A 24,722-nucleotide genomic window follows, 5' to 3' on the forward strand; every position below is an offset into this window, starting at 1 on the left:
CGCGGCTCGTCCTCGGAGCGGGCCAATGGGCGGCACGCGGCGGCGGGGCGGGGCGGTGCGCGCGGCGCAGTCACATGACGGGGCGGCGCTGGCGGGGGCGGCGGCGGCGCGACCATGGTGAGGGTGAGGGGCAGCGGCCGGGGGGCGCGGGGTGCCCGCTGCGGGTCGGGCTGCGCTGGGACCGAGGGGCCGGCGGCCGAGGGACGCGGCCGGGACAGCGCCCTGAGCCGCCGCGCAGGGCCGGCGGCGCGGCGGGCCCGGCCGGTTGCGGGGCTGCAGCGGGCGCGGAGGCCGCACGGTCCGGCCCGGGCGGGGCTGGGGTGCGGGCCGGGCCCGCCGTGCCCGCGGTAACGCTGCCCGCGGCCCGGGCCCGGTCACCGCCTCGCTGGGCTCGGCCCCTTTGCTCGTAGGGGCACGGGGAAAGGCGGTGTTTTTACCGCGGAATCGCGGCCGTGCAGCGGTCAGTTCGGTCGGTTCGCTCTCTCCGGCCGTGCTGCCCCCCCCCGTGTTAATCCCGGGTTTGTGTCATTGCCGGTTCTGTGCACGTGTGCCGTGCTTGTCCGCCTTGCAGCCTGCGCTCCTGAGCCTCCCGAGCCTGCAGAACGGCTGTCGTGGGGTGCCCGAGTAAAGTTCCTTTCTTTTCCGGCAGAAGCGGTGGCTGTGCATTGGTGGGCGCCGCTCCGTAGCGCTCTTTGCCGCAGATGTTGGCGTTTGCTAGGCAGGGGGGCAGCCAGGTGAGGCTCGGCCTCCTCTGCCCGGCACTCAGCAGTCGGACAGGAGGGCACAGTCTGAACGTGTGCCGGGGGAGGTTCAGGCTGGACATTTGGAGGAATTTATTCCCAAGGTGGGTGATGAGACATTGGAATGGACTGCCCATGAAGGTAGTGGGGTCGCGGTCCCTGGAGGTGTTTAAGGAAAGACTGGACACTGGACGTGGCACTCAGTGCCTTGGTCTGGCTGACAGGGTGATGTTTGATCTTTCCAACTTCATTCATCCTGTGAAACCTGAAATTTCCCCGTGGAAATAATGCATACTGAGAAATACTTTTCAGTCCTCAATGAAAATAAGGGGACAGTCAAGTTTCCTAGTAAAACAGAAGTATCTTTCATGCACCTTCAGTGGTATGTAATATTCAATGAAACTTTTAAGCAGCACATGCTGTAACCACCACAATGTGTAATTAGCCTAAGTGTGACATGTGAACAGTACTAACAGTATATAGATAGTGTGGCAGCAAATAACTTTATAAACAGGGAATTGCTCAGTTCTTAGGCTTTTGGAGCAGAACTTTGTTTTTAAGTTATATGTATGTTGAGCTCTGTGTCTTTGGGGCTGGGCAAAGCCTGTACTGTTACTTGAAAGAGGAATGTTAAATACTAAATTGGGTGAATGAGAAGTGCTCAATCTATATAGCCACCAGTCTCTGTCCCCCACACAAATATTTTGTGCTGGTCAATTATTCAGCAGTGCAACTGCTTTCCTTTGCCTGTCATTTCCATGGGAACTGGCCAGACACTTGTCTGGTCTTGTGGCTTCTTTCTAAGAATAGTTGTTGTCAGGTGATTGAGAAAAAATAAAGTTACAGATGTTGAACATGGGATAGTCACAGGTGTTAAACATGGGATAATTCCCTCTACCAAATTAGGTTCCCCTGTGATTTCCTGTGGCTGAGCTTGACTTAAACCTTGAAGCTGAATGCTTAAGTACCTTTAACATGACTTGTTTTAAGAGGGCTCTGGCTGCTTTTGATCATACCCTGAATAAAAAGTCCATCTCTTTAATACTTAATGGTGTCTTGTGGCTTCCTGTAGCAGTAAGTACCAGTTTCAACACGTGAAAAATGCTTTCATCTCTGTGATTTATCTCTGAGCTGCTATACTGTGAGATTAGATAGAAGTTCTGGAGCCTGCAGTGTTGCAGGGAAATGCTTCCTGTATGGTATAAAATGCTTATGCTTTGGGTTTTGGTTTTTTGGGTGATTCCCTCAGTCTGTTAGCCAGCAGTGCTCTGTGTGCTGTGGGCTAGCAGTGTCCTGGTCTGCTGCTGCAGCTCAGCCCTCCTCTCCCTTTGGGCAGCCCCATCTGAGGTGTCCCAGCAGTGCTGTGGTGGCAGGTGACAATAACGATGGCAGGAGGCAGGAAGGCCTCCCTGGGTTGGTGTCATTTGTTGTGTTATTCAGTGGGTGAGCAAACAGAAGGAACTGCCATAGGAACAGGCTGTGAGCACATCAGTTACCTAAAGAAAAGGACTGCTGGAGGTTGGGTGAAAATGCACTTTAGAATGGAATGGAAGCACAACCTTTCACTCATTATTATTTATACTCTGCATGCAGCTTGGGGCACCTGTGTGTCAGAACAGGAGCTTTTAGGCTTGACAAGCTCTCTGGAACTCTGCTGTCTTTCAGTACCATGTCATTCTTGAGTACTCCAAGATTTTTAAGTGAAATAAGTCAGCACATTGGTTATTATTTTGGGCCCTCTCTGGAGTGCAGCTCAGTGTCAAATAAGGAACTACAAATGAATCTCATGGAACTGAGTGGTAGAAAATGAGTAAGTCTTACACAATAGGTGCAATGTTTGCTTTGTATGTTCAGGAGGAATTGCTGTTATGAGGATAGTCATGATCCAGAATAATGTTTATGGCTGCAGTAATACACTTCCCTAATAGTTATCTGCAGGATAACTTGTATTAACTATTCTGGTCAGCTGGTTTCAAGCTGTTTTGGGTTTAAAAAATTGTTTTCCATGGCAACTTACAGTTTTGTTTACTAGCCTTTATTTAAAAAAAAAACAAAAAAACAAACCAAAGAAACAAAACCTAAAAGGAATTAAAAATACACCAAAAAAACCCACCCAAAAGCTAGCTTTCCTCACCCCCTTCCAAATTCATCTGCTGAGTTTTGACTTCCACAGCTTGCATGTGGTCACTTATGCTGGCCCTGTGTTCACAGCTGTGTCTTGTGCAGAGGCTGCTGGTGCACCTGGGGGTGAGAGCTCTGTCCCTTCTCCACTGCTCACCTGCTGCCTCATTGCTTCAGAGCAAAAAATGAGCAAAGCAAAGCTCTTCTCATCAACTTTCTGTGTTTTCTACAACATGTGCAGTGTTTCTAGTGTGGGTATAGCTCAGACACATCTAAAGTCTAAATAGCTGCATAATTGAAGCTATAAATGGCTCCTCTTGTGCTCAGGCAGGGTTTGTACCTTACTGTACATGTAGCTGACCAGGCAGGATGTTCTGTGCTGCTGCTTTTGCCCAGGTCAGTGTCTTCCACTTCCAAACTGATGTTCAGGATTGTTTTTGTAGATGGACCTAGGACTCCACAGATGCTTTTTTGATAAAGTAACACTTGAAAATATCATCTTATGTTACTAGGCTGGTAATTTAAGTGTAAGATACAGAACATAAACAGCTTTATTCAACATGGACTCTGACAGAGCTGTGTTCTGATTCATTGTGTGTCCTGCTGGATCTCACTGGTTGGCTTTTGCTGTATGTTCTTTCCTTCATTTGCCTTTTGTCACCACATCCTCAAACTTCAGGCATGTGTTAGTAGCATATGTGTATCTTGATGTGATCTTGTGTATCATGATAATAACCAGGTTATGTTTGGGAACCCCTGCAGTTCTAAAGCTGAAAGTAGCTTGCCTTCTGAAGTTGGAAGAAAAGGGTAAGCTGATGCATAGTCAGACTTGGAAAAATAAAAGTTGGAACTTGTTCACTAGTGCTGCTGTTAAGATATTTTCTATGCCTACAGAAATAAAGCTGGTACAAGCAACCCCTCAAGTGACACCTCTGCTCCTGTGGTGTGCTTTTGACAGCAGTGTAGGTGATTGTGCTACGCCTGCCACTGGAAAATGCTTGCAGTTGTCTTTTCTTCAGACATGGAGTAGAGTGCCCTTGTAGTAATTTAGTCTGGTAACCTTCTCAGTCTTCAAATCAACACACATACAAATTGAGTTTTCCTCCTTCTTAATTCTCTGTATCTTCGAGAGGTACAGAAGAAATAAATTAATATCTTGTGTCAATATGGAAATGCTTCTGTTGATGAATTCAGTACTTAGTCCCAGTGTTGAGTACAGTGTGGGACCTGGCTGTTCAAATTTAGAGCAGAAGTGAAAGTATTCTCTGTCTTCTGTTAATGCAGACAGAGCTTGATGTAAAGCTGACACCATAAATGAATGAAACTCCAATTTCCCCCCAGCTGCTGCTAAACTACAGTGGCTAAAGTTCTCTAAGAAGATACAAATGTTTCTGCTAGGTTCATAGCTGGTATAATGAAAAGGATAGTTCTGAACTTGTAGCCATGATTCTATGTTGTTTGCACACCAGAAGTAAGGAAACCAATGCATGTGGACTCAGCCAAATACTTCCTGGGCTTGTAGCAAATATGTGTTTGTTTCAGTAATGCTTTGGCTTGGTGTTGCTGTTAAAAAGCCTTGTTTTCACAGCCCTGCTTGCAGTGTTTTATGTGGCTTTAGGCTGAACCAGGTAAATGGTAATCCATTAATCAGCTGGGTTTGTCTCACAGCTTTTTAGAAGGTTTAAATGCTCTCCCAGCACTGTGTGTCCCCATGAACAGCTGGGGTGGAGGAGCAGGGCTGGTGGCTGTGTGAGCTTAATGCCCATCAGGACGGGGGGCCTGGGAAGGTGTGGTCAGTGTTGGCATTGCTGCACTGTTCCTGGCTGTGCTTTAACAGAGATCTGATGTGGTCAGAGCTTATGGCATTCAGCTCTGTAGTGATTTATTTCCTCTAAAGCACTGGTATGGATTCAGGGGACTGTAGAGTGTAACCAGTGTTCTGGCATAGACATAATTCAGCAAGTCTGCAGTGTGATGTTCTGATATTGATTACTGCACACTAGTCCCTGCACTGTCATTTTGTGTTCCTTAAAAGTCTGATCTGCCATTGAATAATTAAAGCTTAGCAATTACAGCAAACTTTTGCTGGCAGAACACGCTTGTTTCACAGTTTGAGGTTGTCTAAGGGCTTGTAGCTATTGAATTGCCTGGGAAATAAGATCATCTAACCACGGTTGCTGCTTTTTCCTTATGCCTAAATAATTTTTGGAAGGCCTGCACATTGATTAATTATATATAGAGAGAGCTTTGTGAGAGGTGGAGTCACTCTAATTAGCAGAGATGGCATTTTCATTGACTAAATACATTTCTTAATTAGTTATTGTGCATAGCTGGAGTATTACTGAGGCACACTGACTCACAGAAGTGTTGGTTGGAAGGAACCTTTTTCTCATATAACCTCCTTGAAGCAGGTCTGTCACCAGTGTTGGATCAGATCAGCCTTGGTTTTGTCCAGCTGGGTGATTGAGGAGTTTCAGGAGCAGAGTTTCATTAGGGCATCATCAAGGCAGGAACAGCATTGCAGAGCACTCTGTTTTCTGTATGGGGAAAAGGATAGTGGGGAGATTTCAACTGCAGAAAAAGAACCCATTTAAATATGGGAAATAACAAGGATGTGAAATGCTCTATCACCATTAAATTGGTGTTAAACTAAAACTTCCCTGCTGTAATTAAGGCCTCAGTTTTAATCTCAACAGATACTTCTGGGGACTCCTCATATGGGACATGTGGGAGTTGGTACTGAAGACAGAGTTTTTAAAAACATTGGGGTGATGTAATTCGTGGCCTTCCAGCTTGTTTCTGAAATGCAGTTAAAAGGAGCAGACCAGGGACCTTCTGAGCACAGTGGATGAAGGGAACAAGTATAAATAGCTGAGAATTTATTGAAGGTGAAGCCTCAGAGAACCTGCTGTGCAAATGACTGTGCTTGGTATTTGTCAGGACTAGAGAAGACGTAGCTGAAATACAGCATCAGTGCTGTTGTCTCCAGCAGTATTTCAGAGAGGCCACCTGAAAACAAGCTGCAGGGTTGAGAGAAGTGGAGATGCTGTAATGGGGTGTTGAAGGCTGATCCTGAACCAGAGGTGGATGGCAGTGGTTCCTTGTGAAGCCTTAGGAGGAAGGCTGGGTGCAGGTGGGGACAGCAGGTGGGGTTCTGATCTGAGTTTGGACATCTTAGCAAAAATAACTAAAAGATGCTTGTATAGAAACTGATCTTGTTATTTTGGTAGAGGGAGGGTAGCAGCTGCAGTAGGAGAAGGCCTGTTATAGCTGGATTGAGGGGGAATATAAGGATGTAAGCAATGGATTTATTTAATATTTTAAGAGAATGCAGTATGAACCTTGGAAGTCAGAAGATAGTGGGATTTTCAGTTGAAGGCATAGAATGTGCCTCTCTGAGGGGAAACAAGAGTGTCACTCTGCCAATGTGACTGGGACAAGGACACATGAAGAGTTGTTGTTTCTCTTCAGCTTTCTGATCCAATCTGCAAGTAGCTTCTACCTTCAGGAATGCACTAACTGTACTTTATCCTTTGCTTATCAGACTCTTGTCCTGAATGGAATGGTAGCTCAGATAGCAGCTGAGAACTTGTGACTTGTGAGCACAGAGAGCATCTGTGCAGCTGCAGTGTGTGCTCTGGGCACTGCTTTGAGGCTCTGTGGGCAGGAGTAACAGCAGTGCTTCCTCTCAGCACAGTCTCTGCATTCTCTTGGAGCTTTTCTTCCCAGATACTTGCACTGGGTTCTTGGCCTCTAAATGTTGAAAAGGCAAAGCTGGCCCTGCTCTGCCCCTGTGGCTTTGCTGTCCCAGAAGCAGTGGTGCTTGAGGATACCTGTAACTCCCCTCAGGTTTTTGCAGGGCACTTGAACTTTCTCCATTACATGTCACACAACTACTTCTGACAAGCCTTGAGTGGTCACACTGCAGTGTCACTTGCAGTGCATTCTAAAGTGTGGGAATCCAGTTTTAGTCAGGTCATAAGCAGCTTCACTGAATTCTGTTTTGTTTGGTTTCTGTTTTCCTCCAGCCAACAACACAGCAATCTCCTCAGGATGAACAGGAAAAGCTCCTGGATGAAGCCATTCAGGCTGTGAAGGTGCAGTCATTCCAGATGAAGAGATGCTTGGTAAGAATGTGACTTTAAAAGGCAATGAAGCTTCTTGTCTGCTAGGAATAAAACAGTAAATCAATACCAGCCTCTAGTACTGTGAGCAAAATTAACCCTTTATGTTTCTTTGTGCCAGAGGTTTTGCCAATAAATGAGGCAGCTGCTCATTGAGAGTGAGCCTTGGGTATTCTTTGAATGTGTTCCTGGTTTTGCTCCAGTGTTTGACAAGATAAGTTAAAGATGTACCTTTATAATTTACATGCTTGCATTTAAATAAACCCAAGATGAACTTTATGATGAGATTATTGTTTATGTCCACCATTCTGTTGTGTTTTTTTCATGTGGCCTTTTCTTGGTGTGACTGTCAGACAGAGAGGCTGCTGATGAATTACCTGCTGCATAGGATCAATTTTGTACTGATTAACTGTAAACATACATGCGAATTCTTCTGTGACTGGAAAACACCATGGGCTGGTGTTGTGCTGAGATTTTTGTCTGGGAATTGTAGCCAATTCAGGCAGATTATGTAATCACACGGAGCTTTCTCGGGTTTGAGAAGCCTCAGCTTTTATTTGGGGAAACTACTTAAAGTTGCAATGAAAACTTAAATATTCCCATATGTTTTCATGTGGTTAGCCAAGCTAACTTTGTTTGCAGCCAAATGACAGTAGCAAGAAGTGTAACACCTCTTCCAGTTTTGTGCTCAGTGGAATGCTTTGGAAGTCTTCAAGTGGCTGCAGCTGTGCTTTTCACTGCTATCTGTGATTAAGTGGCAGTATAAATGCACTAAGTGGATCACACTAGCAATTCTTTTTGTTCTCCCTCAAAACTTGCTGCTGCTGCTTATGATGGGTTGCTCAAGTCTGTAAAAGTGGTAGATGAGAGGTTTGTGTTGTATGCTTTAATGCCAGGTGATTAAATGCACCAGAAGTGTGAGTTAGATGCAGACTAGTAAGGGGTGGCTTTCAGTGAGGTGATTTTTGTGGGTGAGAAGAAGGAGAAGGTGATGATGGCAGTGTGTGTTGTCTGTCTCCTAGAGCTTTCTAGGAGATCTGTGAGATCTGAGCAAAACAGACCAGATTTGGAGGAGGGGAACACGTTCTGTTTTGCTTGCTCGATAGAATCTGAGTGTTGGGAGGAGATTGCTGCATAAGCAGAATGATTTTAGATTTTTCTGCCATTAGCATTGTGATTTTTTTTTTTTTTTACTGTAGCTCTGTCTTCAGATGCATCTTCTTATCACCTCAGGTAAAATGTTCACTTAGCATGGGTGGTGTAGTATAAGCTGGATATTAAACCACTTGAGATTTTTTTTTCATAGATAAAAAATCTGTAGTTGCCTAGTGTCATTTCTAACAGACTTTTCTCTTTCCTCCTCTGAAGGACAAGAACAAGCTCATGGATGCTCTCAAACATGCTTCCAACATGCTTGGGGAGCTGCGGACTTCGATGTTATCTCCAAAGAGCTATTATGAGCTCTGTATCCTTTCAGGAGCAAACTAATAGTTGAAATGTATTTGCAATGGGGTATTCATCTGCTTTTTTGGTACAATGGTATCTTGTGTCAGGTACTTATTAGCACTTTTCTCCTCAGAATTCAATTATGTGTATGTATTGTAGGAGAATATGCACTTTGCTCACTGTTTAAGTTCAGTTTTTCCTCTGGTATAAAACAGGTCTTTATACTCTTTCATATCTTCCTCTGGGAAGTTTCAGGAGTCTAGTTCTAAAAACAATATCAGCTCTGTAAAACAATTCATATATTCCTAGTTTTATTCCCTTTTCTAATATGCTAAAAATTGCTCAGAGGTTTGAGGTTAATTTTGCACATTTATCCCAATGATTACTGTTCAGAAGTACATGATTACTGAAGCAGAAGTATGCCTGCTTGGGCATATTTGTATTTGGTACAGCATCTTTCTTCCTGGGTGGGAATGAGCAAATTACTGTGAAAATACATTGTAGACATTCTCACTTAGAATCCTTAACTATGAGGAAAAGACATGGCAATTTCTGATGAGCTACACTACTTGGAAGTCTACCTGACAGATGAATTTGCCAAAGGCAGGAAAGTGGCAGACCTTTATGAGCTAGTACAATATGCTGGAAATATCATTCCAAGACTGTAAGTGTGTGTATGTTGGTGTGTGACTTTGTTTGCTTTTTTTTTTTTTAAATGGTGAATAGTTGTCCAGCTCTGGGTTCAGACAGTGATTGCCTTCTCAATCAGTTTACAATGGTCAATGCTGTTTCTGCCTGTCTCGAGTCAATTACTGTGAAACTTCTGAGATAGGCCCAGAGTGCAGGTGCAGAAGGTCAGTTCTTCCTGCCAGTGTGTTAATTTTGCCCATGACCAAGATGAGAGCACCTGCATCTTGCAATGAAGTTGGCTTTTGGGTCAAGAGCTGGTCAGTGGAAGATAACCAAGTACCATGCTCTGATCAGAGAGATTGACTGTGCCCTCATTAACTGTTTCAGTTATCTGAGGATCTAGATCTTGCCTTCTCCCACACAGTAGTTGCTTCATAACCTTCTGTCTTTTTAGGGAATAGGAAGTGTGATAAGGAAGGTGAAAGTTTGTGACTTCACTCTTAGAGTCTTTGTGTTTCTGGTTTTTTTTTTTGGCCAAGTGTTAGCTTGCCAGAAATGATACTTGAAAGCCTGTGAGTTTTATATTTAAATATGTTACTGTTGGACTGCAGTGCATCTTTGACATAGTCACTTTTGGGATTCAGGTTTTGCTTGGTATTCAAGTTTTTAATTCCTGACCTTATGTTCATGCCAGGGAGAGGCTCTGGACACATCAGGCTGCATCTTCATGCAATTTCTGGGGTTTGGCTGATGGTTACCACAGTGTCTTCACCTCTGTGTGTAAGCATCAGAGTTGTCTTCCTGCCTGCTTGTAGCCTCTGGTTCTCCCTGGTGAAACCTGTGGTGGTTATTTATCTATATGTGTCAGAGCTGTTTTCCAGCTCAGTGGGATGCTGGAAGTATAAATGAGCTGGTCTGAGAGCATTCAGAACTTTGTGAGCATTTACACATTCAGTGTCTCAAGCATTGTAATGAGGTCTAGTGGCTGTTCTCTGTAGCAGAGGAAGATAGGAGTTGAAAGCTGATTAAATACCCAAAATTATGGGACACAGGTGATAATTTTATTGCTTTTTTTGTGTTTTGGTTATCCTGCCATCATGGACAAATGGAACTATTATTGCCTTCCAGTGTGATGTTGTTACTTTATGCTTTATTGTGTGACTCTGTGCCTTTTGCAGGTATCTGCTGATAACAGTAGGTGTTGTCTACGTCAAGTCATTTCCACAGTCCAGGAAGGATATTTTGAAAGACCTGGTGGAGATGTGCCGTGGAGTGCAGCATCCTCTTAGAGGCCTGTTCCTCAGGAACTATCTCCTGCAGTGTACCAGGAATATCTTACCAGATGAAGGCGAGCAAGCAGAGTAAGGAGGATGGGCTATAGCTCCATAAAATTACTGTTAATAGATCTTATTTAAATTTTCTGTGTAATTGACTTCAGATTTGAGAGAAGTAAATATGCTCGAATTCCGTAGACTTCCACAGACAGGTGTTTATCCATTAAGAATTCCCTTCTAGCATTAAGGTTCCTCACAAGTGAGGACATGAACCTTTCTTACGAACCCAGAAATCCCACCCTCTAGCCTTATTAAAACTTGTATGTCCACCAGTGGCTGGAAGGATGAATACCTCTGACAAGCTTTTCTGTTCTTAACCTCTTGTCTGCAGTGAAGAAACCACTGGAGACATCAGTGACTCCATGGATTTTGTGCTGCTGAACTTTGCTGAGATGAACAAGCTGTGGGTGCGGATGCAGCACCAGGGCCACAGTCGGGACAGGGAGAAGAGGGAGCGCGAGAGGCAGGAGCTGAGGATCCTGGTGGGGACAAACCTGGTCCGCCTCAGCCAGCTGGAGGGGGTCAATGTGGAGAGATACAAGCAGGTGGGATGGCTCTCCATTCTTTCTGACTTCTGCCAGCTTGTTCCAGACTAAATGAGTTTGGACTTGCAGATGAGCAGCTGGAAGTGTTATAGCTTTGCTAAAAGTTCAGTAATCCCAGTGCTTCTCAAACTCTTCACCCGAGGAGAAGTTGTGATTTTTCATACATACAGTGTGTTCTCAGGCCAGGGACATGATTCACACATTCTCCTGCAATTCTGTAACAGTGACAAGAAATTCTAACCTTTCCTTCCTGATTGCAATTTCATTGCAGAATAATGGGTTGGTCTAAGGGCTGTGTACACATCTGGTGTTCTGGGATAGATTTCACAAGTTGTGAGGCTGTGCTTCCCAAAGCATTCAAGAGAACTGTTACTGTGTGAAATGACAGTGAAGGAAATGTATTATTTAAAAGTCTGTCCCTTGTAAGTTCTGCCATGGTGCTGCTGAGACCCTGGGTGTGTGCCTGCAAAGTCAGTGGCACTCACTTATGAAATCAAAGCTTGCATAATGTATGAAAGGGACAGACTTCTGAGATCAGTTGTTTTGTGGTTTTTTCTCTGAAGGATGGAACTGCAGAAAAATGTGATTTATTACCAGAAAGTCTTGATGTAGAGAATCAGCTGAGAACTGTTAGAAATTCTGCTCTGCTTGGATTAAACATATGTGTGAATATAAACTCAGAAGGTAATTGTAAAATCACTGCAAGACCTTTTCTCCCCTATTCCAGATTGTTCTGCCTGGAATACTGGAGCAAGTTGTGAACTGTAGAGATGCTTTAGCTCAGGAGTACCTCATGGAGTGCATCATACAGGTGAGCTGCTTGAGTTCGGTTGCATTGATGGGACACAGGGACACTTCTGTACACTTATTCAGATTCAGGCAGCTCTCCCATCTTCCTCATGGACTGGAAAACTTCATCACTGGGACTTGCACACAGTAGCTTGTCCTGTATTTTTTACCCAGATGGGCAGAGTGGAGATTTTGTGCTCCTTCTGTTGCAGTAGCTGTAAGCATCGGAGCAGTAGTGCCTGTGTTATGAGTTGTAATAGAGAGGTGGGCCCTCAGTTACCCATTTGTTTCATATCTCTTGCTTCATGCATTTACCCAGTCAAGGTCAGCTTCGTAGGCCAGAGTGTATTTACTGTGTGACTATCTGCTTTACAATTATTCTGTTGCATTTTTCTTCTGTGTAACAATGGGCAAATTCAGTTTATAACTTGATGACTATTGATCTAAAACTTCAGGTTTTCCCAGATGAATTTCACCTCCAAACCCTGAACCCATTTCTCAGAGCCTGTGCTGAGCTGCACCAAAATGTGAATGTGAAAAATATAATTATTGCTTTAATTGACAGGTGAGTGACCAAGGGGGTGGAACTTGACTCAAAATTAAGTTTGTGTTGTGCACAAGCAGATGATAATTCTTCTATCATTTGAATATGTTTATTTTTGATACCACTTCACTGTTTCCATATCTTTCAGCTGTAATTAAAGCTGTGAAGAATATTATTTCTGTTACTTCTACTCTCTGGACTCTGCTTTTACAGCTTCCAATGAAACCTGCTTTATGGACTGATTAAAACTTGTAAACAGATTAAGCCAGGAACAGCCCATTTAGTATTGAGCAGTTTGATGCTTCAGAACTGAAGTGACAGCAGTGCCCTGCTTTGACAGCCATATCTCTCATAGGTACCTCTTGAAATCTTGAAGATCCCAATGGCTAAATCATCTGTCAGGAACACTTCACCTTGCAGGATCAGAGATCAGAGAACATAACAGTGTTCTTCAGAACAGAGCTCATAGGAGATGGAACTGCCTTCTTAATTCTTAGCTTGCCAATAGCATCTACACTGTTCTCTTAAAAGCATGTTTTTCCTGTGGAGGTACTGCTTAAAACTGCTTGCACTGAGTTCAGATTTGGGGCAGAAATCATAGAATCCTTAGGTTGGAAAAGATCTTTAAGGTCAAACTGAAGTTTTAATTTGTATCCTGAAAGGAAACAGAAATTTTCAGTGATCACCTGCACTTTCTTACTGCAGAAAGGAAGTGCCCTTGCCTGGCTTGTCTCAGGCTGTAGAGAAGCCTTATCCTTTGCATTTGCACCCAAACATGAACATCTGATCCATGTACCAATCAATGAATGGAGTTCAGCTAGGACAGGGATCTTGGGTCCCCCTGGCATTCAGCTTTGGGTGGGGTTCCTGTATCCTCTCTAATGCCTGGAGGGGACTTGAGTGTATTGGGCATGACTGGTACAAGTTAGGATCTTGAATTTTTTACTCACCAAGTCTGTAGTTTGTCTTCTCCAGAGTCTTTCAGATTTATATGTTCTTATGTTTATAAGACTTTGGTTTTATTGGAGTACCTTTCAGTGCTTGTGCATTTGTCAGAGACACTGTGCTTCCTTTGCTGCCTTCATACAGAGATGGTCACAGGAGTTCTTTGGTTTCCCATGCTTGGATGCTGTGGCTGAGATTTTTCATAATTCTGTTAGCTTAAAAAAAAAACCCCACAACTGGAAACCCCAAATCCCAAGGAATGTTGCCTGTAACTGATTTCTGAGACTATCTTGATTACTTTTTGAAGAGGTCATGGGATATTTTGCTAGACTCTTAAACTGGAGCATGGCAGTGTTGTTCTTGTGAGAAAACTTTCCTTGTGTAGCTTTTGCTCTCCTGTTGAACTTTGGTATCACCTCCACAGTAAGTTTTTTGTGTTGTGTTACAAACACCAGTAAGTGAGAGCAGTGACCCTCTATCCTCCCAGCCTTACCACTGCTGGGGTTTGCTGGGCCACTGAAGGCTTCCAGAGCTCTCTTTGGGCTGTAGGACAAGGGCAGAAAGGTGGCAGCACGATGGTTATCTTTGCAGTATTGCAGCTTGGGATTTTGACTGTAATGTCACTGCCAGTGTTGGAGCATTTGAGTGGATCTGTCCTTGGAATCCATGTGTGCAGGGAGGATGTTGCTCTTGTGTTTGTGTTGGAGCTGGTAGCAGCAGTGGGCAGCAGCTTCAGTTTTGTGTAGTTGAGATGTGAAGCTGCCCTGTGTAGGTTGTGCTTCTTGGCATTTCTCATCTTTGTTTCAGCTGGCATTGGGTAATTACATCTGAACATCAATGACTGCTGAAGGAGCTTGTGAAAATTTTATCCTTATTCCTGTGGGGCTTTCCTGCTAAAGGAATCTCTGCAAGAGGTCTTGCTGCTTTGGGATCTTTGTTGCCTTACTAAAACATTAATGACTTTTAATTATGCTGCCATCTGCCTGCAGCTTGCTCATACCTTGTAGCATTGCTGGCTTTACACTGAGCTGTTGCCAAGGAAAGCTGCCTTGTGCCTCTAAGAAAAGGCAGTGATTGTTCCTGGCTTTAGGAAGTCTGTTCCTTATCACCCTAATCAAATATAAGAATAGTTCAATGTCTTATTTTTCCTGGCAGTGAAGTTTTTTAGCCTCCTGGGCTTTTCTTATGTGCCTCTTTATTTTAGATTCAGAATCAAAATTGAGAAACCCTGTAGAAAGAATTTTAAAAAAAATTAATTCAATGCCTTTTCCTAAATATTTTTGTAGTTCATTTTCTAATTCAGAGTATAATAACCTCAATAATTAGAAAGTCAAGATAGTGCCGAGGTTCTTAAGCTTCAACTCTGGTAAGGTATTGGTCTTCTGATAGTGGTGCTTTCTATCCTGTATCTCATTTTTGCAGAAATGGTTCTTGGCATGACTTTCTCTTACAGATAAAAATCCCTCTCACCATCTCCTGAATGCTTGATGGATGGCAATTTCTTGCTCTCACCCCCCAAAAACCAATATTCTTCACTTCTCCATTCTTCTTAAGTTCACTTTGTATTTTGCTCTCTGCAAATAGTGTAAGTAAGTTCCAGCCATGTTGGTTGGTCTTTAGTGACAAAGATTAGTTAAGGCAGCATATTCCTTCTGTGTGTTTTTTTCTGGAGGCTGTTTTGTGGAGGATGCTATTGGGTGTCTAATTTCAGTAATATCACTGAATGAGTAAATGCAGGATATTTACTCTTCCATCAGCCTACTCTGTACCTCTTTATCTGCTGGAAAAAATAGATCACTTGCTTCCAGCTGAAGAACATCAATTAGGAAATGTCCTTCCTGTTCCTTCTTCACCTTTCCTTTTCTGTCAGCACTCTTTTTCAGGTCTGATAGTTACCAGGCTCAGTTGCTCATAAGGCTTCTGACTTCCATCAATTTCCTTTTTGCTTGTAATAGAGCTTCCAAAAATACCTAAAGGACATGGTTTTTTCTTTCTTCCAAATATACCTAAAGGACATGCCAGTCCCTCTTTCTGCTCTGTATTTGAGGAGTGGAAAAGCTGTCCTGACCAAGCTGCTTTCCTTGCTCTGTCACCAGGTTAGCTTTATTTGCACATCGTGAAGATGGACCTGGGATCCCAGCAGATATCAAACTGTTTGATATCTTTTCACAGCAGGTTGCTACTGTTATACAGGTATGTTGGGTATCCCTGCATGCAGTTTTGGGGGTGGTTTTTGCAAAGTTCTGTGCTTTAGTTTCAGTTTCGTGCTGTCTTGAATTTCAGTCTCGGCAGGATATGCCCTCAGAGGATGTGGTGTCTTTGCAAGTTTCTCTCATTAACCTGGCCATGAAATGCTACCCAGACCGTGTGGACTATGTTGACAAGGTCTTGGAGACTACTGTGGAAATATTCAACAAACTTAATCTGGAACAGTGAGTGTCTCTTGTATTTTCTCTGGCTTGCCAATTAATGCCCTAAAATCAGGCCTTCTGCATTTGGTGAGATAGCAGGCCATGCTCTGGATGTGGAAGGTCACTGCTTTTGGACTGAGCTGCAGCAGCCCTGATAAACTCCCGGCTAACCAGGACTTGCTCCACATGAATAAATTGTGCTGTACATCCACACAATGTGTGTAGGCATCCCTTACAGCACTCTAGAGTTCTGCTATTGCTGCCTTTGCAGCCACACTCTGCTTTTGCTGGCAGCAACTTAAAACATGCATTTGTTACTGTATGTCCCAAAGAGCAAGATCTGACTTATTTTGGTACTCTTTTCCTTTCTCCCTAGCACCAAGTTGCTTGGTAGTTGTTGTGTACCTCAGAATTGATACTCTGAAGCAGATTTTAAACCTGCCTACCTGTGTGAACCATTGACTAATTGTAATTTTTTGCATATATTTTCTTCTAGTATTGCAACAAGCAGTGCTGTTTCAAAGGAGCTGACTAGACTTTTGAAAATCCCAGTTGATACTTACAACAATATCCTGACAGTTCTGAAACTAAAACATTTTCACCCACTCTTTGAATACTTTGATTACGAGTCCAGGAAGAGCATGAGTTGTTACGTGCTTAGCAATGTGTTGGATTATAACACAGAAATTGTGTCTCAAGAACAGGTATGATGTAGTTAATTTGACAATCTGGGTATTTAAGTGATTGTTCAAGGACCTGAAAACACATTTAGTGACTTCATGCAGGGCATGCTTTGTTTCCTAGCCTGCATGCCCCTGCCTCCCCTGGCACAGGCCTTATCCCACTTGGTAATTCTTCCTCCTGTGTTCTTAAATGTCTCTTACCTAATCTCATCCTAGAGGCTACTTCTGATTTACCACACCTCAGCCTAGACAGTAATGTTAGGTGTGAAAAAAGATCCTGAATCCCTTTAAAACTGGGTCTGCTATCTAAAGAAGGCTGCATAGCTTTTGGAATCTGAATTCCCTCTGCACTGCTGTGCTGCCCTGTCCCACTTGTGCTGAGAGGGACCCTTCTCTTCAGAGTCTAAGGCACATGTGTCTGAAGCATCACCACTATGAGTGGCTGTAAAGATGTTCCCAATTGCTGGCAATTTATGCTTATGGTCTACTGTAGTTTAAACAGAGCTTCTATTGCCTTTACAGGTTGATGCTATCATGAATTTGGTATCCACACTGATCCAGGATCAGCCAGATCAGCCTGCTGAAGATCCTGACCCTGAGGACTTTGCAGATGAGCAGAGTCTTGTGGGGAGATTCATTCACCTGCTGCGTTCTGATGACCCTGACCAGCAGTACCTGGTTGGTGACTGGTGCTTCTCAATGTTTGTGCTCTCTGAACTGTCTCAGTTCTTGCATTATTGACTGTACAAGGCTTGAAGCTGGGAGCTGGGCCATCACTGCTCTGGCACTACAAACTCAGCAGAGAACATTATGTATGACACCTTTAGTGGTAGGCTGATATGTTATTTATTCAGAAAAAGCAGATGAGGACTTAAGCATTTGTTGATGGAAAGTTTTCATCCCCTGAGGTAGCAACGATCTGTGTTGTTTTGTGGAACTCTTAATGTTCTGACAACTTCATATAATGATCTGTTGAAAACACAGCAAGTGCTATTTGGAGTACTGTGCTATTTTGATACCAAGGGAATGCAAAAAACCTCAGAAAATACAGCTTAGCATGTTTAGCCTTAGGTGTTTTAATTTCTGTACGGATGGGGTCTTCATACAGCATGTAGTGTCCTGCTGCTTGGTTCCACATGCTTTTCCTCTCTGCTTGGTCCATCTGTAGCAGCAGATTTGACATGTCCTTGAAATCTGTGCATTGTGGTACTTGTAATGGTTTGAGTTGAGGTAGTTCTGTTGTTAATCTGCTATATCTGGCTTTAGGGAGGTCACTTAAACTTCAAATCAACTATCTTGAGAAGTGTGTGTTAGAGGGCCAGGGATATTCTGTCTATGCCAGAGAAGCTGTGCTGGAGCTGGATCTGCTGCAGATGGAAGTGAGCTTGTGTCAGTCAGGCTTGCTTAGGGACTACTGTGAAGTTACAGTTTGTGCCTGAAATAAATGTCACACTGTATAAACAGTGAGAATAGAGCAACAGAATAAAGTGCAAGCTTTGCATAACACAACTAGCATTGATTTAGCTTGACTTTAAGGTCTGGTATAAAAAACTCTTGCTTGAAGTGTAATGAAACTGGTGCAGTTACAGGAACTGGAGTCAGTTGTGTTTCAGGATCTTATCACTGGAGTCAAGCAGAAAGGTTTTGGGGTTTTTTTCTTATAGGGAGCAAAGCTTCTCTCAAAGGAATGCTGGCACCAAGGAAATTAATATTTCTACCCCAAAAGAATGTACATAGCTAGAGATGTTGAAGCTGTTTCTGCAAAGATTCTGAGTGTCAGTCTGTCTTTTTCATCTAGCAGTGCTTTGCTTTAATCACATTGACCCCCTTTAAATGCCATCAAAGGACTTGTCACATTATCTTTTAGGTACAATTCTATGAGCTACTTAACACCTTTTACTAGTAATGCTTAATAGCTCCCTCAGCATCACAAATGCTTGCATCAAATTTTTCTACAATACAGCAGCAGCAGGAAAAATCCAAGGTTATAGGATTTTCACAGTGTCTCACTTTAAATTATGCATTCTGTATGGAAGAGATATGAAATGCAAATTCAAACAGCCTAGTCCAAGTGTATTAGCCAGAGTGGCTAACCAGTGTGTAATGGGTTGTGGTGGTGTTCACAGGGGTCCCAGGAGGAGGGAAGAGATGAGAATCTTGACTCCATGTTTCAGAAGGCTGATTGATTATTTTATGATATATATATATATATTATATTAAAAGAAAATTATATACTAAAACTATACTAAAAGAATAGAAGAAAGGATTTCATCAGAAGGCTAGCAAGGAATAGAAAGGAATGGAATGATAATAAAATCTTGTGACTGACCAGAGAGTCTGAGACATCTGGACTGTGACTGGCCATTAATTAAAAACAACCACATGAGACCAATCAAAGATGCACCTGTTGCATTCCACAGCAGCAGATAATCAGTGTTTACATTTTGTTCCTGAGGCTTCTCAGGAGAAAAAATTGCTTGAATTGAGAAAAAAGGATTTTTCATAAAATAAGTCTGTGACAATGGGTGATTAGACTTCTGTATATTCAGGTTATGAAATCTACATCTAATCTAAGAACAGGTTAAGGGTGGGGCACTGGGCTTCCCTTGAGTGCATGTCTCAGTGAAGGATTCTCTGAGCTCAGTGTTCTGTTGCAGATCCTCAACACTGCCCGGAAGCACTTTGGGGCCGGGGGGAACCAGCGCATCCGCTTCACGCTGCCGCCCCTGGTGTTCGCTGCCTACCAGCTCGCCTTTCGCTACAAGGACAACTCCAAAGTGGTAAGGGCACCTCTAGCTGCCTCTTGTGTGCTTGCTTGGCTTTATTTTCTGGAAAATGCATTTTGGCTGGTTGCATAAGTATGCTCAGACTTGATACAGAAGGCTGGTTTTGTTTGAGTTTCTTCTTAAGCATTCAAACCTCTTTAATGAAAATTTTTATCAGGTCATAGTAAACTACTTTAGTGCTTGAGAGGTGAAGAAGCAGAAATTGGCAAGTTGTGTTTGTTCATTAAGGTGACAGATCATGTGCCTTTACTGGAGATCAGAACTAATGGCATGAAACTGATTTAAGTCTGGATATTGAAATTCATCAATTTGTAAATTGTAGCTACATTATTGCAATGTTTCTAAACTTAAAAAAAGCACTTGCTTTAACTTATACAGTAGTAGTGAAAGTGTACATTAAAATAATGACTGATCCATTTTGGCTCCTAAATGATTTCTGATTGAGATACTTACCTTAAATATGTATTTCCTTTATTGTAGGCGTTATATTATGAGGAAATAAGTTTAAATGTTAAAATATTCTTTAAAATGAAGGTTTTAAAATTCTCTTCCACTTCTAATTTCTCTGGACTGAGCAGAATTTTTCTCCCCTTGGCTAACTAGGCTTTTGCTCAGTTATGTGCTAAGCATAGCTGTCCTAACTGCAGTTCAGTGCAGGCTTCTGAAGAAAGCTCTTATGAGCTGGTGGGAAAAATGGGTGTGAAATTTTTGTAAATGAAAGAAATACTTTGTGCAGACCCACTGAAGCCAATACTGGAAGCTGGAGTGACTGGAGTGGCATCAGACTGGAGCACTTAACAGATCTTAGAACAATTGAGATTCCCTTTTCCTTGTAGCAATGCTCTTGTTCAAGCTTGTACTTGCTTTTCTTGTCTAGGATGACAAATGGGAAAAGAAGTGCCAGAAGATCTTCTCATTTGCTCATCAGACCATCAGTGCTCTGATCAAAGCAGAGCTGGCAGAGCTGCCTCTCCGACTCTTCCTGCAGGGAGCACTGGCTGCAGGAGAGATTGGCTTTGAGAATCATGAAACTGTGGCCTATGAGTTCATGTCCCAGGTGAGTGTCCCGCTGGTAGAGCTGGTGTCCTGTGCTGCCTTTCGTTTGATTTGGGCAGGTTTGCTGAACACTGAACCATCTGGTGTGATTCAAACACCTGAAATGATGGACAGCCAGTGCTACTAGGTAGAAACTCCTCATTTCATTCTTGCTTCCCAGGCTGCTGTGGAATTAAGCTCCATTGCTACTGATTTGAATACTCAGTCTGACAACAGTGGTATGTTGCAATGCTGCCTCCTGCTCGTGTAGTTGGCTCACTGGAGGAGTGTAGTTTCTCAGCATAAAATGCTCCTTCACTGCTTCTGTCTCCAGCTCCTGATACCCAGCTGGTGTTGCCTGACCACAAGCACTCTTTGGAGGTTTCCTAAAATCTGCAGTGTTCACAACTGCTGTGCTGGGCTTTGCCAATTAAAATCCTTCTACTGAAACCTATTATAAACTACTCTGAAAATCTATTTGAACTTGTAACTTGGTCTTAAGCCTTACTTGTTGCAAAAACCTTCCCCTCCTAGCCACCACATAAAGAACCAATGTGTTCCATGTTATCCATGTTGTAGCTTTGTCCTAATCTTTCCTCTGATACTGCTACTAAATGCATGTTTTTAAAGAGAGTTGCTGGTAAGCTGGGTTTGCTCACTGTGTTGTATCAGTTGCTGTTGTAGCACAGTTCTGACCATGAGAGCAGCATGGCAATTATGTACTTTTCATTAGAGATACAGTTCAAGATTTGTCTATTCTCTGAAGATTCTTCATCCATGTAGCAGCAGTGCAAGTGCTTTTCTTACCTGCTCTGTCATCACTGACCTGCTGTCAGCTTCTGCTCAGCTGTTTTGTGTGTTTCAAAGAACCAGATTTTCTTCAAGGATCGTTTCTGCTGCTGAATAGGTGCTTGAATGAGGAAAAACTCAGTCTTCAAATTTTGTGGGAGCACACTTATTTGCTATGACCACTTGAATACTCTTTCTTGTAAGACTTTTTCTGGTCTTTGGATTTACTGGATTTACTTGATTTTTACTTTTACGCTCTACGTGAAAGTTTTTTTTCCTGCCTGAAGCTTTTAACAAATGCAAAACTGGACAGTTTCTTGCTCTGTGAGTAGCAGGTGTGATTTTTTTTTTCCTGATGTGTTCTGATTGAGTCTTGCTTTCTCCCTTGTCTAGGCCTTCTCTCTATATGAAGATGAAATCAGTGACTCAAAAGCACAGCTGGCTGCAATCACCTTGATAATTGGAACATTTGAGAGGATGAAATGCTTCAGTGAGGAGAACCACGAGCCTTTGAGGACTCAGTGTGCACTGGCAGCCTCCAAGCTCCTGAAGAAGCCAGACCAGTGCCGAGCTGTGAGCACTTGTGCCCATCTGTTCTGGTCTGGCCGGAACACTGACAAGAATGGGGAGGAGGTGAGAACAAAGGGACAGCAGTGGGACACATCCTGCCTCACTGCTTCCTTCTGTAGGCACTTCTAAAGTAGAGACATTGATGTAGGTTTGGTTGGAATTTATTCTAATATATGAAACTGCATAAATAAAAACATGGAGAAAACTCTAATTTAAGGGTGGAAGTACCAGGCAAGCTTTGGAGTGTCAGCTAGTTAAAGGCTACTTGACTGGGCTGCACTTTGCTTGTATTTATTGTACTATCTGTTTCTCTGTGAACTACTAAACTTCCAAATTACAGATACAAGCTGTTGAAGTAAAGGTTAAAAAATCCTCTGTGTTCTTCAGGGTTTGTCACATAAGCTGTTGTCATTTTAAAGAGCAGTGTTTGAAACATTTTTCAAAGTATGCATTATGGTAGGTGCTAAGAAATTGAATTAATTGATCTCATAATTGAAGGCTTTCAACAACTGTTCATGTTGCTGTGTGATTTAACAAAATCTAATGTTGGTGGCAGTCAGGTAGGGTAAGCTTTCAGTGACAGCTTGCTCTTTGCAGTTTGTGTGGTTTTGTGTTTCTGTGACAGAGCTCCAGGAAATGCTGTGTGTGCCAAGGGAGGAGATACTGGAGCTCCCTAAGGCTCTTTTATTTCTTGTAACTTTGGTGTTTTTCCTTCTAGCTTCATGGAGGAAAAAGAGTGATGGAATGCCTAAAGAAGGCTCTGAAGATAGCAAATCAGTGCATGGACCCTTCTCTGCAAGTCCAGCTTTTCATAGAAATTCTGAATAGATATATCTATTTTTATGAAAAGGAAAATGAGGCGGTGAGTGGAAATCCATTCTCTGTTGCATCTTTTTTAAAGAAGGTTTCTTTAAGCTCTTCATTGACACTTACACCACAAATTCTCTTCAGCTTGCCCTGTAGCCTCATGAGAGGCACAAGTTCTTGTGAGAAGAGAGGAGTCAATTCTTGATGTGCTAGTAAAAGTATTGGATTAAACTTTGTTCTTCTCACATTAGAGGGAAATGTTTGCAGTTTAGTTATGAATTTAAACATTGTGAGACTTGTATACCTAAAATATTTTAGATTAAAACTTACTGGAACTTAGATGAGAAACTAGTAGGATTCTAGCTTTAGAGATACCAAACTTGATGGGTACATAAGGGAAAGAAAATTCTTTACAGGTGTTCATGGTCACTGCTGACTCTGCCAGGTTGGTGTAAGCTTTAATTTCACAAAATAGATATGACACCGTATGTACTCAGCTTGAATTGTGTGTGAGTATAATCTGAGTTAGTTACCTGATCCATTTTCTGTTAGCAGATAGAGTTATGCAGTTTGAAAAACCTGCTTGGTCAAGTAGAGATCAGTGTCTTCTCTGATGTTATTGATTGAGACCAGACATTAACGAATACCCTGCAGTTCTGAGAGAATTCCTGAAGAAATTTGAGCGATTTGCTGAGTTTCCAATAACTGAACTGGCTTCCCAGTGTAGGGGTACTCTAGTATAGATGGTGTATGTGATGGAGATGAAAACAAAGCTTTGAATTTCAAAGCACTTGGCAGGTGTAAAAATCCTCTGGATACTCTGGTGGCCTGCAGTGCATTTTGTGTAGTGCTGAACTTCAGCCTGTAGGCAGCCATGGTTGTTCTCTAAGAATAACTTTAAATCTGATATTACCATCCTGAGTGACTTCTATAAGAAACAATTATCTCACAGTGCATATACAGTCTGATTGTGTGTGCCATTTGTTTGAAGCTTTTTTAATTTGTATTAAATACACTGGAAAGAAAGGCTGTTGGAATAGGTACCAGGAGTGAATGCCCAGCAGTTTGTCTGCATAGAGTCTTATCAGCATTTTGAAAGATTGTCCAAATACAGATAGCTTAAAGACAAGTCTGTTCAAACTAATGTCTGTGCACTTGTACACAGAGGGTGTTGATGCCTTCTGTTTTATGTTCTGTAGGTGACAATTCAGGTTTTGAATCAGCTTATACAGAAGATCAGAGAAGATCTCCCAAACCTTGAGTCTACTGAAGAAACAGAACAAATTAACAAACACTTTCACAACACACTGGAGCACTTGCGTCTGAGGAGGGAATCACCAGAATCTGAGGGGCCAATTTATGAAGGTCTTGTTCTTTAGAAAGACACTCACTGTACCTGTTTTCATTTACATACCATGGTTTTTTTTAAGATAGGTTCCTAGGTTGTGCCTTTCAGAAATGTCAAGTTAACATTCACGTGTTCAGTCTGGCACTTCAAAACACTTGTGTTGAGTACTCTAACAAATTTGGAAGGTTGGACCAGCAACTACAGGTTTCATCAGTTAGCATGGCTGAAACTTTCTTTGAAATCCATGTGACATGGTAGGGCTCTTCAGTTCTGATTTCTCTTCTGTCTGTTCACTGTTGCTTCTGTAGCACTAGAGCTCTAAACTGGCAGTGACTGTCAGCTGAAACTGTGTCTGATCCTTACAGAGCATCAGATTTTTGGGATTATTGTATGTCAAATTCTGCTTGTGCTTTTCTTTTAATGCCGAGTTAAGACTAAGTGTAATATTTTTCCCTAAAACTAGAATATATTAATGCATGTTTGGAGAGTTTTAAAGTACCATGTTCAAAAACAGAAGTTATATTTTGCATATTAAGGCTCTGTGACATTCAGTGAGGGCCAGTACTGTGCACAGGGCATATTTATCAAGATAATTTTGTTCCAAATAGTATAAAAAAATAGAGAAATTACAATCTATATAGATATGTATAACCTTCATTACTGTAAATTTAGGGGAAAATGCATTACACAAGTTTATTCAGTATCATGATTTTGCACCGGTGAAACAATAAAGTTGCTATTAACACCTGTTGTTTCATGTCTCTTCAGAGCCCACTGTTGAACCCAAGCTAATGTTGAACCTTCTGATGAAAGTGAAAGAACTTTGGTTTTGTAGGGACAGAAGAATGAAGGCATAGTTACCCTGGCTGAGCTGGGCAGCTGCTGGCATTTCTCACGTGGGAGTTGGTGATACAAAGCCAGTGTTTCTGCACGTGGTGCTGAGATGATGTGTGCTCACATTTCACAATGTTTTTATGACATGCTTGCAGTGAGGAAGAATCCTACTGGATTCTGTGCCAGAGAGTGACAATTGAATGCCAGTGCTGTAGGGAACTGAGCAGCAGAGCACAGCCAA

At 42.5% G+C, this 24,722-nt stretch overlaps 1 protein-coding gene across 1 annotated transcript; it reads left to right on the top strand.

Annotated features, from left to right (window-relative positions):
- The first annotated feature begins 59 nt into the window (after nt 1–59).
- Nucleotides 60–24,392, top strand: VPS35 (VPS35 retromer complex component). Its single transcript, XM_054296149.1, has 17 exons — nt 60–117; nt 6,890–6,988; nt 8,354–8,450; nt 8,972–9,095; nt 10,240–10,422; nt 10,727–10,940; nt 11,668–11,751; nt 12,185–12,294; nt 15,315–15,411; nt 15,502–15,650; nt 16,126–16,333; nt 16,835–16,990; nt 18,970–19,092; nt 19,976–20,155; nt 21,316–21,555; nt 22,211–22,354; nt 23,499–24,392. Exons 1-17 carry the CDS (start codon nt 115–117, stop codon nt 23,676–23,678), a joined length of 2,391 nt encoding a protein of 796 aa, XP_054152124.1. The 5' UTR covers nt 60–114; the 3' UTR covers nt 23,679–24,392.
- Nucleotides 24,393–24,722: the final 330 nt, after the last annotated feature.

This window comes from Melozone crissalis, unplaced genomic scaffold (genome assembly GCF_028551555.1).
Source record: "Melozone crissalis strain CALT ecotype California unplaced genomic scaffold, PUWL_Pcris_2 ptg000007l_1, whole genome shotgun sequence".
In the NCBI taxonomy this organism is placed as follows: Eukaryota; Metazoa; Chordata; class Aves; order Passeriformes; family Passerellidae; genus Melozone; species Melozone crissalis.